This window comes from Pezoporus wallicus, unplaced genomic scaffold (genome assembly GCF_028554395.1).
Source record: "Pezoporus wallicus isolate ANWC-B61680 ecotype Strahan unplaced genomic scaffold, APGP_CSIRO_Pwel_v1 contig_7379, whole genome shotgun sequence".
Classification (NCBI taxonomy): Eukaryota; Metazoa; Chordata; class Aves; order Psittaciformes; family Psittacidae; genus Pezoporus; species Pezoporus wallicus.
Window position 1 is genome coordinate 127,443 of NW_026642884.1, and position 14,059 is coordinate 141,501.

Consider the following 14,059-nt stretch of genomic DNA (forward strand, 5'->3'; position numbering starts at 1 on the left):
CCTCTTCCTCCTGTTCTGGCAAAAGAATATGGTCACAGACCTCCATCCCTTATCCTGTCATTATTTACATTCCTTTGCTTCCTATGCTATATGCACACATGGGTGACCAAGGCCTTTTGCTGATGTATGGGTGTGAAGTAGAGGGGAGTAGAAGCTAAGCTGTGGGGTGTGTGGTGGATGAGAAGCTTCAGTCTGCCTCTGCTGCCCTGTTCCGCTGTGAGTGCTTCCAGTACACACAGGAGGAAAAGAAAAATACTGAAAAGTAGAATTTTGCTTAATGGTCTGTGTCTCAGTGTGTGTGACAGTTCAGGTGGGAGTCATCATGCTTCATAGCTCTCTCCTTTCCTTCATGGGCACATTATGCAGGTAAGTGCTAAATCTGTGCCTCTGCAGCCATTGCTCAGCTCACAGAAGCCTTTGCCCGGTGTTTGTGCAGGAGAGGTCTTGGCATAGTGCATCTCCCTGAAGTCAGGCAAAGAATGGGTGCACCACTGGAAACCAATTAGTGCCAGTTGCTGGTTAATCACAACTTGGAATTTATCAGGTGCTCCTAAGCACTCAGGCCCTATAGTGCTGTGTACCCTATAAAATCACAGCTTAGACTATCATGAAGCATAACAATGCTCTGTGTTACTGTCTAGACGTCATTGTTCTCTGAGTTTGATTTGAGGTAGGCTGGGAAAGGAAAGGATAGAGAAAATGAGAGCTCCAAGTTTTGTCTTACAATCTCCAGTGTTGCTAATGGATCAGTACGGAGTCCCATGATAAAGCCCAACCACAGATGTTTCTGGTGACTATTTATAAAGCTGGGAATGCCAAAAACTTCCACTGAAACTGTTACTTTTTTTTTTTTCTTGGTGCTCTCCTATAGCTTCTCCAAATACTAAAATTTGAATGCCTGTTGTCAAGCCCTTCAAAACTAAAATATTTGGCATGTGAACTGGGAATCTAATTTTCCTGCGGATTCCTGATCTTTCTTAGGTTGGATGGTTGTAACTGCAGGGAGGTGTTAAGTTTCCTAGGTTTTTTTGCTTTTCTGTATCGGTGAAGGCAAAGCAGAGCCTACTTTACAGAAAACAGTACTTGTTTAGCCTGCCAAAAAGTGTCAGATTTTGGATTTCTTCTCTCTTGGATCTGAGACTTCAACTGCCCTAGGCTACTCTTTTGCTACTCTTAACTGCAGTAGAAAATATAGTCCATAGAGATGTTTGTGTTTCAGTGCTGAAGTCTCCTGGTGTCACTGGGAGAGGAGACAGGATACCGTCCCTTCTTGATAGGTCTGCATGGCATTTCACAAGCAAGAGCTGGGGTTTGATGCATACAAACAGAATAGTAAAATCAGCTTATTTGTAACATATGAAGAGCTATAGAGCAAGGGTGGCTCACAGCAGAAGCTGCTGTATGTCCTGTGTACCTGTCTGCTTCAGCAAGCAAGTGGCACTTTTGCATACTTTCAGACATTTAGAAGTGTTCCTACAGCTGGGGTTTAGTTGAATGCCTGATTTGGATAGATTCTATGGCCAAGAAAATGCTATACTTGCTTTTTTTTTTAATTGGAGAATAGTGTCTTGATCATAAAGCACTAGCATTTCATCATGTTTTTCTCTTTTCTTATAAGATGAACCTTAGCCAAAACTGAAGAGTACATATAGTTTGAGGGAACTGCAGTTGTTTAGCCTGGAGAAAAGCGGGCCTGGGATGACCTTATTGCTCTCTACAAATACATGAAAGGAGGGTGTAGTGAGGTGGGGATTGATCTCTTCTCCCAAGTAACAAGCAATAGGACAAGGGGAAATAGCTTCAAGTTATGCCTGGGAGGTTTAGACTGGTTATTAGGAAAAATGTCTTAATGGAAAGGATTTTTCAAGCATTGGAACAGGCTGCCCAGGGAAGTGGTGGACACCCTGGAGGTGTTTAAAAGAGGTGTAGATGTGGCACTTAGGGACATGGTTTAGTGGTGAATTTGGCAGTGCTAGGTTAATGGGTGGACTCAATGATCTTAAAGTTCTTTTCCAATGTAAATGACTACGATTCAACAATACACGAAATAGTTCACAATGGGCTGAAAATGCACATGAAAATATGAATGCTTTCTGAATCTGATGGTCTTTGCACTTTTAGTCCTTGCCGCTTTCAACATTTTCTGTTTCTTTCTTTCTTAGCTGCAGCTGAGGCTTCTGAAAGGCCCAAAAATGCCAATTTAAGAGGGAAACAGTGATTTTTGTAAAAGGCTCTCATGAAGCCCAAAACCTCCAGCCTGAGGTTCATCTATGTGATGCTTGCTTCCATTTTCCATCTAGTGAGACTACCAAGTATTATGTACAGCCAGTCCATGGCTGCTGAGCTCCTGTTGTGCCTCTGCTTCTGAAATTCAACATTTGTGAAGTTTGATTTTGTTTTAGAAGTGTAGCTTCCCCCTTGTGACCACCAAGTGGCGCTCTGCGCTGCACCTTGCAGCAAGGCAAGATGTTGGCATTTTGGGATGGGGGTTTAAAAAAAGCTGATTTCAGAAGTAGGAATGAGCCTAGAGATGAGGGGGAAACAAGAGCCTTTTGCCCTTGCAGTCGTTGTGCTTCAAGGACTATATCTTGATGCTGTGGCTGCATGATGATTGATGTAGCTTGGTGATGATCAGATGTGATAAGTAGTCTTGGCACTTTCAATTTGGGTGTTCAGCTTGGCTGCCTGCTAGGCTTTGGAGCTACAGAGATGGCTATCTGCTGCTTCAAACCTAAATCCTGGCAGGTGTCTTTTGATTCGGTTTGTTAAAAATCTAAGAAGCTTCTAAAAATCTTGTCCCAAGCTAGTTTTTCAGAGATAAAAATCAAATCCCTGTTCTCTCTTGGCTGTTTTTTCACCCAGTCCATCTAGGGAAAACCTCTGTTTCATATTCCTCTTGTCTTGTGTGCTAGCTGTTTAATGATTTTTTTGCTAGTAAGGTTTGGAAATGTTTACAGCTGTGTGGCTCTCAGCAAAGGAAAAGACCTAAATTAGTTTTTTTGTTTCTTCATAGGTTTCCTGCAAGAACTCTCCAGGTGTCATTCTCAGGTTTACAGAAGCTGTGTATTTTGTATGAAAACATGCAGTTTGATAGAGAAAAATCTTATGTTGATTTGAAATGATGGGCACATTATAAGACAGAAACTGCCTATAAAATACAATGGGAATTTAAGGGGCTAACAACATCAAAATTCAAATAGCAGCTCATTTGTATGAAATGCATTGCTGGAATGGAAAGGTGGCAAGCAGGATTGTCTTGTCTGGTGAGCTGGAAAAGTCATGCAGTGTTTCAGAGGAAATCCTTGAATTAGAAAGAAAAGGGATGCCATGTTAACAGCACAGTGAATGCCATGGTTTTATGACTTGCACTGATTTCTCTAGGCATTCCAGTCTGTGAATTAGAGGCCAAAGGAAGGAGGCCAGCTTCTCCTATCTCATGCAGGTTGTATAGCCACCAACTAAATAGCTTCTCCACAGTTCAACAGTTTGTTTCTTGGGTGTTTTGGGGAATAGCTGTGCCAGAGTTCTGTTGCATCCCACAGCGAAAAGAAGAAGAGTGAAGTATCACTTGCTTTACTTTCAGCATGTATGATATGTGCAGCCCCTCAGGTATCCTACTCAGCTGCTTCGTCTTATTGCAGTGTCTGTAACCTGTATGAGGTATGAATCCAACATAAAGGGATATCTAGAAAACAAATGTTGATTTGGCTGGATTGTTAGTTTTTAACATGGTCTAAATGAGCTGCTCAGATGCAAGGTGATGGGCTCTCTCAGTGTGAGTATACATCAGGAGGGAGTTTTATACAGGGCTGAGTAGAGCTTCGTGTAAATTAGATAAAATGCATAAATATCATGGGGGTTTTTTCAGCTTTGAAAAACTAACCATGAGAAATTTGAAGCATGTGCTTATTCCAGATACTATCTTTTCATGGTAGGTAGCTCCATTAGTAGATACTAAATAGCTCGAATGCAAATTCTGGCTCAAGAAGTCTTTAATAATTAAAAGCTGGGAACAGAGACTGTCGGAAGACTGGCTCTGTGTATGTGCCGTGCTCTAGTCTTTCTTCAGCATCTGTGGCTAGTTGTGGTCAGAAATAGGGCATGGACAGAACGGGCCTTTGGTTTGATCCGGTGCGGTCATTCTTGTGTTGCAATTTTAGATTCTAGCAATGGAATATGGCTTTTATATTTCTCTCAGTTTGTTAACTGTATGGTCAGCTTTGGAATAGACTGCTCTAGTGGAGAATCCACGGGGATTTCCTTGGTGTCACATTTATCTGCTCTCACATGAAGTATAGGCTGTGCTGTCTTCTCTTCAGTACTGAATTAAGTCCTCCTTGGTCAGGCCTTTGTCTCATGTTAATCTGTTGTGATGGGAGTGCTGGTATAAACCTGCTGAGGATCACTACCATCACCACTGTTTCCCTGCACCTAGGAGCCCATCTGTCAGCATGTATCAAAGTGAGAGACTTTTTCTGGAGGAGGGGCCATATCAGTCTAATTGGGCTGGAAAGCAGCACCCTTGCAGAGTTGTGAAAGGCTTAATGAAAGTTAAACATAGAACCAACTTATTGCTGCCTCCAGGATTGGAAATCAGGGAAACAGTTCTCACTTTAGATGTAATTAGTTGAGCAGAAAGCACTATAGTTACGTATACTCAGGTATTTGTACACATGCACATGCTTTTTTATATTCTATTAGGAAGCAAAGTAACATTTTGTCCCAGTAATGCATTTGACAGTCTTTTCTGTTAGAAAACAGGCACAAGTTCATTCATTTGTTCTGCCTTTGGAAGTGGTGCTCACCCATAGAGATTTATGAACCTTCTGTCTTGTTGGATCTTTCCTGATGTTGCTTTTGTGTCTCCTTGGCCAGAGGGTGAGGAAGAGGATGAAGAGGAGGAAGATGAAGAAGAGGAGGAAGAGGAAGATGAGGAGGACAAAGACATAGATTTGATGGATGAAAGCATGGAGGGTGACACGGAGCTGCCAGGTTTCATGCTTCCAGGAGAGACCTCCCAGGAGCCCATAGCTGGACTGGAAAACCCTGTGGCCCAGCTGGCTGGGGTGTCCTACCAGGTTCCTGACACCATTGAGTGGGAGCAGCAGAACCAGGGTCTGGGTAAGACAAAATGCCCCTTTTTCCTTCACCCTTAGAAGAGGATATGTCTCCTGCTCTTCACTTTGCATGAGACAGTCCCTAGTGCCAGAAAGTCTCATGGGTTGGCTCTCAAGCTAAACACAGACTGGGCTCATTTCTGAGGAAAGCCCATCCACTAGTGGCAGCTGATCAAACTGGGATGGGTCCTAGGCAGTGTGATCTGAGTTTTCATTTTGGGGAGAGTTGTTCTTAATACTCCAGGTCTGCTCCTTTGTTCCCAGAGCTTAGTGTTGTCTTGCTTAATGGGTGAGAAATAAAGAACTTCTCAGGTGAGGGTCCAGCGGAAATTTCAGTTCCCTTTGCCTGAGATGAGTTAGTTCAAGGACACATCTTCTGAGGATAAAGCAACAGGGGAATTGCTGATCAGTCTGTTTGCTATCTCAGCAACATCTTTGTAAGCCCCACTTTTCTGGCATTTTTAAGGACTGTATGGTCCAGCCATGGGACCCTATGCTGGCAGTGTTAAGCAAGACAAACCTTCAGAGCCTCTATAAAGCTTTTTACAGTTTATCCCCACTGTACATATAGGCACTGTGTTTAATGACTGGACTAATTTATTCCACTTATAAAGAGCTAATCAGTGTTTATATGTGTGATGTCCCTCTGATGCAAGTCAAAGCTGGTGTGGCTTTGTGTTTTGCAGTGAGAGGCAGAGAGGCAGTGTTTTGCAGACTCTGGGGTATGTTGCCGCACACCAGACATCACATTGCACACCATAGAGGAAGATGGCACTGATATCTCTTTTCAGGAGTCTTTGTGCATTTAATATCCTAGGTAGGGTTGCTGATGTAATGCCATCAGCTTGAGTCCCTGGAGGGCTCTTGACAGTAGTTCTGTTCTGGAAGAGGGGGCAGGGCATTGCTGGTTTGTCTGAAAGGATGTCTGGAGACTGCTGAAGGTGCTATTTGTTTATGACGTTGGCTGTTGCCATGAACTCTGGGGCTATGTAGGAGGTTGTTCCTCAGGCACAGCTCTGTTCATAGCTGATGCAGGTCTGAACTAGAGTTATAGCTGTGTTTCCAGTCTTACTACCTTTGCTGCTGTAGGAAGAAGGTTGGGATAGGATATGCCTATCAGATATGTTGGTAAATGAGGCAGGTGAGAAAGCAGTGACGAGGCTGAAACTGTCCCTGGTGTGCAGTAAACCTCTCTGACTGCAGAGGCTGTAATAATTGTGCACAAAAAATAAGCAGGCCTGGGCTGTGAAATGGTGAGGAGCTTTAACACTCCTTGTGTAACAGCATCTGTATGAAAGTCCTTGCTCTAGCATAGAGCCATGCTGGAGGGTGCGCTTTGCAATAGCTGTTCTAAAGACCTGCTTCTGAACATACAGGTCTGGTTCAGTTTCTGATGTTTGATATTGCATTATCCTGCAACCTTCATCCTCTACTACCTTCTCTCTTTCTTAGATCTTGGGAAGGCCATCTTTCAAAAAATTTCAGACATGGAATAAATTGATTTTATGGCAAAAAGGATTTTTTTCTCCCTAACTTATGTTTTATTTAACCTTATGTAAATTGGAGGAGCCCCCTGTGAAGCCTGTCAAATTGGGTCAGCTGGAGAGCACCAAAGCCGTGCATGTGATTGACTGGACAGACACAAATTTCTGCATTGCCTGGAAGTGCATGGCTGGGTTATGTGTTACTAGATTTAAATGGTTTGGATTGCCTTTTATTTTTCAGCTGTTGCAGTCTGTAGAGGCAGCTGTGAGGGAGAGGATGAGGCTGTGGCTGAGCTGAGTTCATCTTTGGCAGTTAGATGGGATTTCTGTGCGATGATGTAGTAGGTGACAAATGAAGGGACATGGTGGGATCAGTCTCTCTGCTTGTGACTCACCCCTCTGATTCCACAAGGTAAAAACTTATGCAAAGAGCTGTATATTCTTTTTATATCTAGACAACCTTAATGGCCCTTTGGTACTGTTTCCTTCCCCATCTACAGTCCTCCTATGAGGAAGAGAGATTATTTATGTTTGAGAGGCACAAAGAAAACCAAGGGCTTGCATGAGCTCACACTAAAAATCTGAAGCCAAACAAGGAGCATATCCTAGGTTGAGGGAACCCAAAAGGTGTTGTCTGCTGGGAGTGCATGTGGAATGGGAGATGCTGTCATGTCTCCATGTAGTGCTGGACTCCCTTTCTCTGAGATGCTGCGGCAGTAGCGTACCCCTTCTACTCTTTCCAGTTTGTGCCAGGTGGGAGTTTCTGTCCTGGTGCATTGGCCCTGGGTGCATTGGCACATGCTGGGCTACTGCTGTGTCCATATCTGAGTCCAAACCTGACCTGGTTACATGTTTATGATATATATTAGGGAGAACAGGAAGGGTAGAAGAAGTGTATAGCTCATGTCAGCAGGAAGCAGATTGTTAAGAAACCCCCTGAATGTGACAGTAGGTCAGAAGACATGCCCATCTGCTTGAGCACCTGAAGAGACCAGACTCACTGTGAAGGGCTTGTAAAGCTTTAGATCTACTGGACACATGCACAGATTATTTATCTTTCAAACCCTTCAAGTGATATTCATTCCTCTGACATCTATTTTTTTTAAGTGCTTTTCTTCTAAAGCTAAAATCAACTTGACTGTAAGGCAGCTTCATAACCACTGGAGGGGGGAGCTGCAGTTCTGAATGCAGCTGGGTCAGGGGCACTGTGCTCCCACCTGCCTCAGCCTATGGCATGTGTCTGTGCAATCTAGGGGAGAGCTCTGTGCTTCCCTTACTTTGCCAAATAGTGCTGAGATGTGAGGAATTTCCCATCTTGTGCACATGAAATACGGTTTAGAAGGGGAAGTTGTTCTGCTTGACCTAGGACACAGTATAGGAAAGGAAGACCTGAAGAAAGATAATGGTACCCAACAGAGTACAAGATGAGGGTACGCCATCTAAAGCAGCAAACTTTTACAGTTGGCATTTTCCATTTTTAAAATACTTCATATATATGTCTTGCTCCTGGGGGTGCATCTCTCCTCTACCCTTCAGAATTTTGACATTTTATGCTGAAATCAATAGTACAGAAGAGCCTAGAAATATCGGACTAGCTACCTCAGGTCAGTTGTTACTGAGTTTGCTTAGTCTGATGGCTTGACACACTGCAAATCCCTAGAAAACAAGTAACTTGATCCACAAACAGCTTGACAGAGCAAGAGACAGTTTGGATTTTTGTAGTAGTGTCTTGGGTTCAGCAGTAGCAGTCATTTTTCTCCTTCTTGGTAGCTGGTGCAGTGCTGTGTTTTGACTTCCAGCCTGGGAACAGTGTTGGTGAAGCCGATGTTTTTGGTTGTTGCTAAGTGATGTTTACTCTGACTAAGGACTTTGTGAGGCTCATGCTCTGCCAGGGAGGAGGGGAAGCTGTGAGGAAGCAGAGACAGGACACCTGACCTGGGCTAGCCAGGGAGGTATTGCCCGGGGTGGGGGATAACTGGGAGTTACCCGGAAGGACACGGACTTCCGGGTGGGACTCGTTTCTTGGCCGGTGGTATCGTATTCTCTTCCCTTGTTATTTTCTCTTATCGTTGTTGTAGTTGATAGTAGCGGTGGTGATTTGTGTTGTACATTGGTTGCTGGACTGTTCTTGTCTCAACCCGTGGGAGTTGCACTCTTTCGATCCTCCTCCCCGTTCCTCTGGGAGCGGGGAAGGGGAGAAACCCGGGGAGAGGGGGGGGCCTCAATTGCTCTCAGCCCAGCACCACTCACTGGGAGCGAGTGAACAAGCTGTCTGGCTAGGGTTTAAACCATGACAAGTGGTCAGTGATGAAATGCTGGCGAAATAGAATCATTAAAAATGTCAATTTTGGGAAGTCAGCTGGACCAACATAAACTCCATCTGAGCAAAAGCAATATATAAGCACTAGTAATGAGGCTGTCAGTTTTACAGTCCATCAGCTGACTTTCTAGCCAGCAATATTTAGATTAAAAGTAAAGCAGAAGATTGGTATTTGTGCCTTTATAAAATAAAACTTGTTCCAAAAGCTGGTTTATGGCCTGTAGCTCTGGAGAAGGGATGTGGACCCGCTGGAGCAAGTCTAGAGGAGGGCCATGAAGATGCTCGGAGGGCTGGAGCACCTCTCCTATGGAGACAGGCTGAGAGAGCTGGTCTTGTTCAGGCTTGAAATGTCTCTGGGGAGATCTTAAGAGCAATTTCCGGTGCCTAAAGGGGCAACAAGAAAGCTGGAGAGGGATTTTTGACAAAGGCATATAGGGACAAGACAAGGGGGAATGCCTTTAAGATGAAAGAGGGTAGATTTAGATTAGATATCAGGAAGAAATTCTTCCCTGTGAGGGTAGTGAGGCACTGGCATAGGTTGTCCAGAGAAGCTGTGGCTGCCCCATCCCTGTTCAAGGCCGGGTTGGATGCGGCTTGGAGAAACCTGCTCTGGTGGAAGGTGTCCCTGCCCATGGCAGGGGGTTGAACTGGATGACCCTTAGGGTCCCTTCCAACCCATTCTATGATTCTATGACTTTGACCTTTCTCTACTTGTTTCTTGATTTGTATGTAAGTTGTCTGTGGTAGGCAAACATTAACTGTTCAGAGAGCATCAGAGGGGTGGGAAACTTGGGATTTCTGGGAATGAATCAAAATAATTTTTCCCTGCTACCTCTTTTGTGATTAACTGTTTGTGCATTACAGGAAAACTGGAGTTGATTTAAATGGGTTCAAACCTAGTGAACAGTTTCTGGGTCCTTTACTTATTTCTCATGATTGTTAAAGTAGATACTCTTTGTTGCACACTTCCATGGCGATCAAATCCCTCTACTTCTGTTCTGCCAGTGCCTGCTGTGACTCTAGCCCCCTTCTTAAGAGTACTTAAGTGTCTGTGAGAATTCTTAATTTAGCAACCTTGAGCCAAGACACAGCAACTTAGCTTGAACTGTTGTGAGGACTTTGCAATGCAGTGTAAAAATGTCCCCAGGCTCCCAAACTATTTGTTAATGCCATAGTGCTTGCCTATCATCTATGTCCCAAGCTGAAGAACTCTTGCTGTCTGTAGCAAGAAAGCAGCAGGAGGTCTAGGGCAATTTACTAAGCCTTTAATTTTGGTGCCTTAGGGCATGCAGTAATTTGCTTTGTGCATTCAAAACATACTGAGTTGTTTGCAGTGACAATGACGTTTTTATCTTGAGGCATACGGGGTTGTGACTATTTGAATGTATGGTTCCAGTTATCTAAGTAGAGTTTGTTATGGTGGACTTCGTTTCTTTAAGATGTTGACTGAAACTATCAGGTGCTTATTGTAGGCCACCATTAATATAACAGTAGCAAACAGGAGAGGCTGATTTGTACCATAAACCTTAACAGAGGAAACCCCATTGTTATGCTCAAAATCTTGTTTTATGAGCAAAAAAGAGGCACACCTCATGTATATATAAACCCAAGAATTTATTGCTAATATATTTAAAATCTTAAGACTCTAATAATTATTAGTCCAGTTCTAATTATAACAGGAAAAGGAATACTAATGCAGTTAGGATTGTTGCACACACACCTTAGTTTCTGTGCTTTATCCTGGTGTTATGCTTGTCCTTGTTTCTGTGGGTGGTAAGGCATTATTCAGGTGTTTGTAGTGGGTCATCAATATCTGGGGTCTTTTAAGAGATTCAGTGTTCACATTAATGGTTTCTTCTTTCTTACTTTAGGTTCCATTTGAAGTAATTTTTGTATGTTTGTTATCGTGGTTTTGCAACTTGCTCTTTCTTCACTGGTCTGCAGTTCCATATTACATCTGAATTTACTATAAATGGTGGTTTTTATGTATGTTAGGTACTATTTTTTGTTCTCTTGTTTACCCTAAACCCATTTTTGTCCAGGTCTGTGTTTCTTTAGCCGATTATTGGTGTGTTGTTTATATCCACCTCTTTACGGAAATGGCAATACCATGTAAGAGGGCTTTTGTGGTTTTGGGGTAGCTTGTGACAAGTCACCTGAATTTCTGGATTTCGCATCTATTGTTATACGTATCCATCAACCCGTGAAGATACTCCACACAGTGGAGCTTGGATCATCCCTGTAAATGGGAGTTAAAGATTAAGAAAGTGTGACAATGTAATTTTCAACAAGTAGCTTCCAAAATATAAACCATGCCTGCATTTCACATATTTTTGTGTGTAGGATCTTAGTTCTTACAATAATGGAAGGTCATAGTACTTAAGGTACTTAAGTAATGACAAGGCACTTGCATAATAAACACCCTTTTTGAATGTTTTTTTTTTTATGGCTATTTGCAGCTTTGAGTAGTTACAGAGGAAATAGCTCTAGCTGTATTGCAGATCTGTGGTTTCAAATAATACTGCATAAATCATATAATGGGTGCCACTGGTTAATGATTGTAAGGCAGAGTAGCAGAAGCAGAGTTGTGAAAGATGCCAAATAATTGAATATTTGTCATTTTTACAGGAAGTTGGGATTAATGCTTTTATGGGCAAAAATAGCCAGCATTAGGAAGACAGAAGCTGAGAGTTAGACGTTAGTAGTATGTTCTTTAATCACTGCCCAAAATGGATCTCATTTAAGTACTGTTACAACTTGTGTTACTGGAACATCAGAGTGCCTTTTAATCTTTAATGCATTTATCTTCTTAATTACCCTGGAAAGGGTATCCTTGTTTCAAGTTTCAACGGTGGTAAGCAAAACCACCAAGAGGCCAAGTGACACCACTGGTTTCATGAGGGAGCCTTTAGCAGAGTAAGGATTTAAGCTAGGAGAATTAAAATAGTGGGGGGGGCATTTCATGGACATGAGTACCTGCATTTCTCCCTGGGAAGAGAGCAAAGGATCACATAGAAAGTCACCATCCCAGCAGAACAGGCTGAGTCCATAGAAATCCCAGGTGAGACAGGCTGGCAGGAGCCAGGATCAGGAGCAGAGCCAGTAAATTTTTATTCCTGATTCAAAGTGTAACTGCCTGCAGCAGTCTTGCCCTCTGTAGCTTTGCCCCATACGTGTTTCTGGGAGTTTTGTATTAAAATTGTTGTCCAAGCAAGGTCTTATTATTTTTCCTGTCTTTCTGGGTGCTCCAAATAATGTATACAGTTCCTTGCTAGCTCCCCTTTCCCCTCCTGAGCAGTAATAAAGCTCCCATCATAAATCTGTGCCAAAATCAAGTTTCCATTCCTTGTGAGGGTTGTGTACTCTCTTTGGAATGACTTCTTTTTTATCTGTTTTAAGAGATTGTTTGTGGTTGTGTCTTAATCCTGGAATGGGCTTATGTTTGATCAGGTTTGCCTTGTCAAAGGAAATTTTACATCCACCTGCCTGTAAACAGCAACAGTCCCCGGCAGCTTGATGTGACATACACTGTTGTAATGACAGAGCAGCTCCCAGGAGAGAACAATTTACATCAGTGGTGGCTTTTTCTTTTCACTAACTTTTATCCCAAAGCGTTTGGGAACTCTGTCTCTTTTCCTCTTTAATATTGCTTCTTCCTTTGGCCTGACTTATTCCTACTTCTGCTCTGAGGCCAGCTGAGATAACAAACCTTGCAGACCAATCCTGCACATGTGCTGCAGCATGGTGTTTGGTAGCATGGTGAAAAGCAGCCCCATGCCTTGTGCTGGAACTTTGGACAATGGGACCTTCCCAGGAGATGCAGAACTTGGACAAGTCTGAGCTCCATGGTCCTGTCCTACTGTCCTACTCTTACCTTTCTTCATCCAGCACAAGACTGCTGTGCCCTCATGAACGAGGGCCATGCATTTTGAATGGGAGGAGCTGACAGTGTATCTGTTCTGCTGTGAATTGGGATGAGGAGGTTCAAGCCACGGAGCATGAACCACCAATGCATGGGATCACATCCTTCCTCTTGGACTCTTGTCCTTTAAGCAGAAATCAAGACCAAAGGAAGGGAATAGAGATGAGTAAAGCAGAAGATTAGAGGGTGTTTTAGTGATTTACAGCTCTGAAAGCAAGTAGCTATCAGAAACAGGTGAAATAAAGCTGTTACGGTAGAAAAAATTGTATATGCTTGCAATTTATCCAAAGGAAGGGAAAAACAGCAGGAGCCTTTCTATATGGAAACTTCCAGCAGGGAACTTGGGCTGATATTTTAGCCTGATAGTTTTGGTGGAGTATGTTGAGAAACAGCAGCACTGTAAGATCCTCAGATACATTACTTTGAAATAGCAGCTTTTCCATGAGGTTTATGCATCCAGTTAAACCTGTATAATAGGAAGACTGGCTAAGCCCGTTTGTTAAGAGCCTGTAAGTGCTGCCTCCAGGAGTTCCTCAGGTTTGGCTCTGCCTTTCCTCTCTCTGCCTGCAAAGAAGATGGGATCCCGTCAGACAAGGTGTTAAACTGGAGACTATTGCTGGGGGGAAAGAAGAGGTCCTGTCCATTCACAGCATTTCTGCCTCTTTTCTTCAGTTTGGAGCGAGGTGGTGTGAAGCCACAGAACAATTCACTGTCAGTTTGTGGAAGGAGAGGGGGGACATTGGTCACTATGGTTGGCATTGTTCAGTATGAGAGGCCACAGCTGAGGTCTGGCTGATGGGTGGACATTTCCAGTGAATGGTGGGAGGCAGAGGGCTGCTGTCACTCCTGCATGCCCTAGTCGTCACTACCCTGCCATGCAAAAATCTCCTGAAATACCTGCAGGGAGGGAGCAGCAGCTTCTGTGGTAGAAATGGCTGTTTCCACCATCTGGGACAGGGGAGCTTTTGGTGATGTTTGTGTGTGGAGAGCGTTAGGGAAGCTGCGCTGAACAGAACTGAAGTCTGTGCCATTGGTTACCTACAGTTTGCCTGGCAGACTGTGTTCATGGTATACCATGGCTGAGCAAATTCACACTTCTCAGATTGCAGGGGGGCATGGAAAGGAAGCCTGCAGCATCAAACTCCTGGGCTTTCCAGAGTAGGACTCCTTCTAAGAGGGTTTTTGCCAGCACCTCCAGTTGCTCTTGTTGGCCCAA

The 14,059-nt window shown here is 43.5% G+C and overlaps 1 protein-coding gene across 3 annotated transcripts in view; it reads left to right on the forward strand.

The window, feature by feature from the left end:
* ARMH4 (armadillo like helical domain containing 4) overlaps positions 1–14,059 on the forward strand; it is a 73,217-nt gene that overhangs the window by 20,907 nt on the left and 38,251 nt on the right. For all 3 annotated transcript variants that reach the window (XM_057433046.1, XM_057433045.1, XM_057433047.1), the window contains exon 5: positions 4,876–5,121. In XM_057433046.1, coding sequence (XP_057289029.1) covers positions 4,876–5,121 — 246 coding nt within the window. The remainder of the gene's footprint in view (positions 1–4,875; positions 5,122–14,059) is intronic.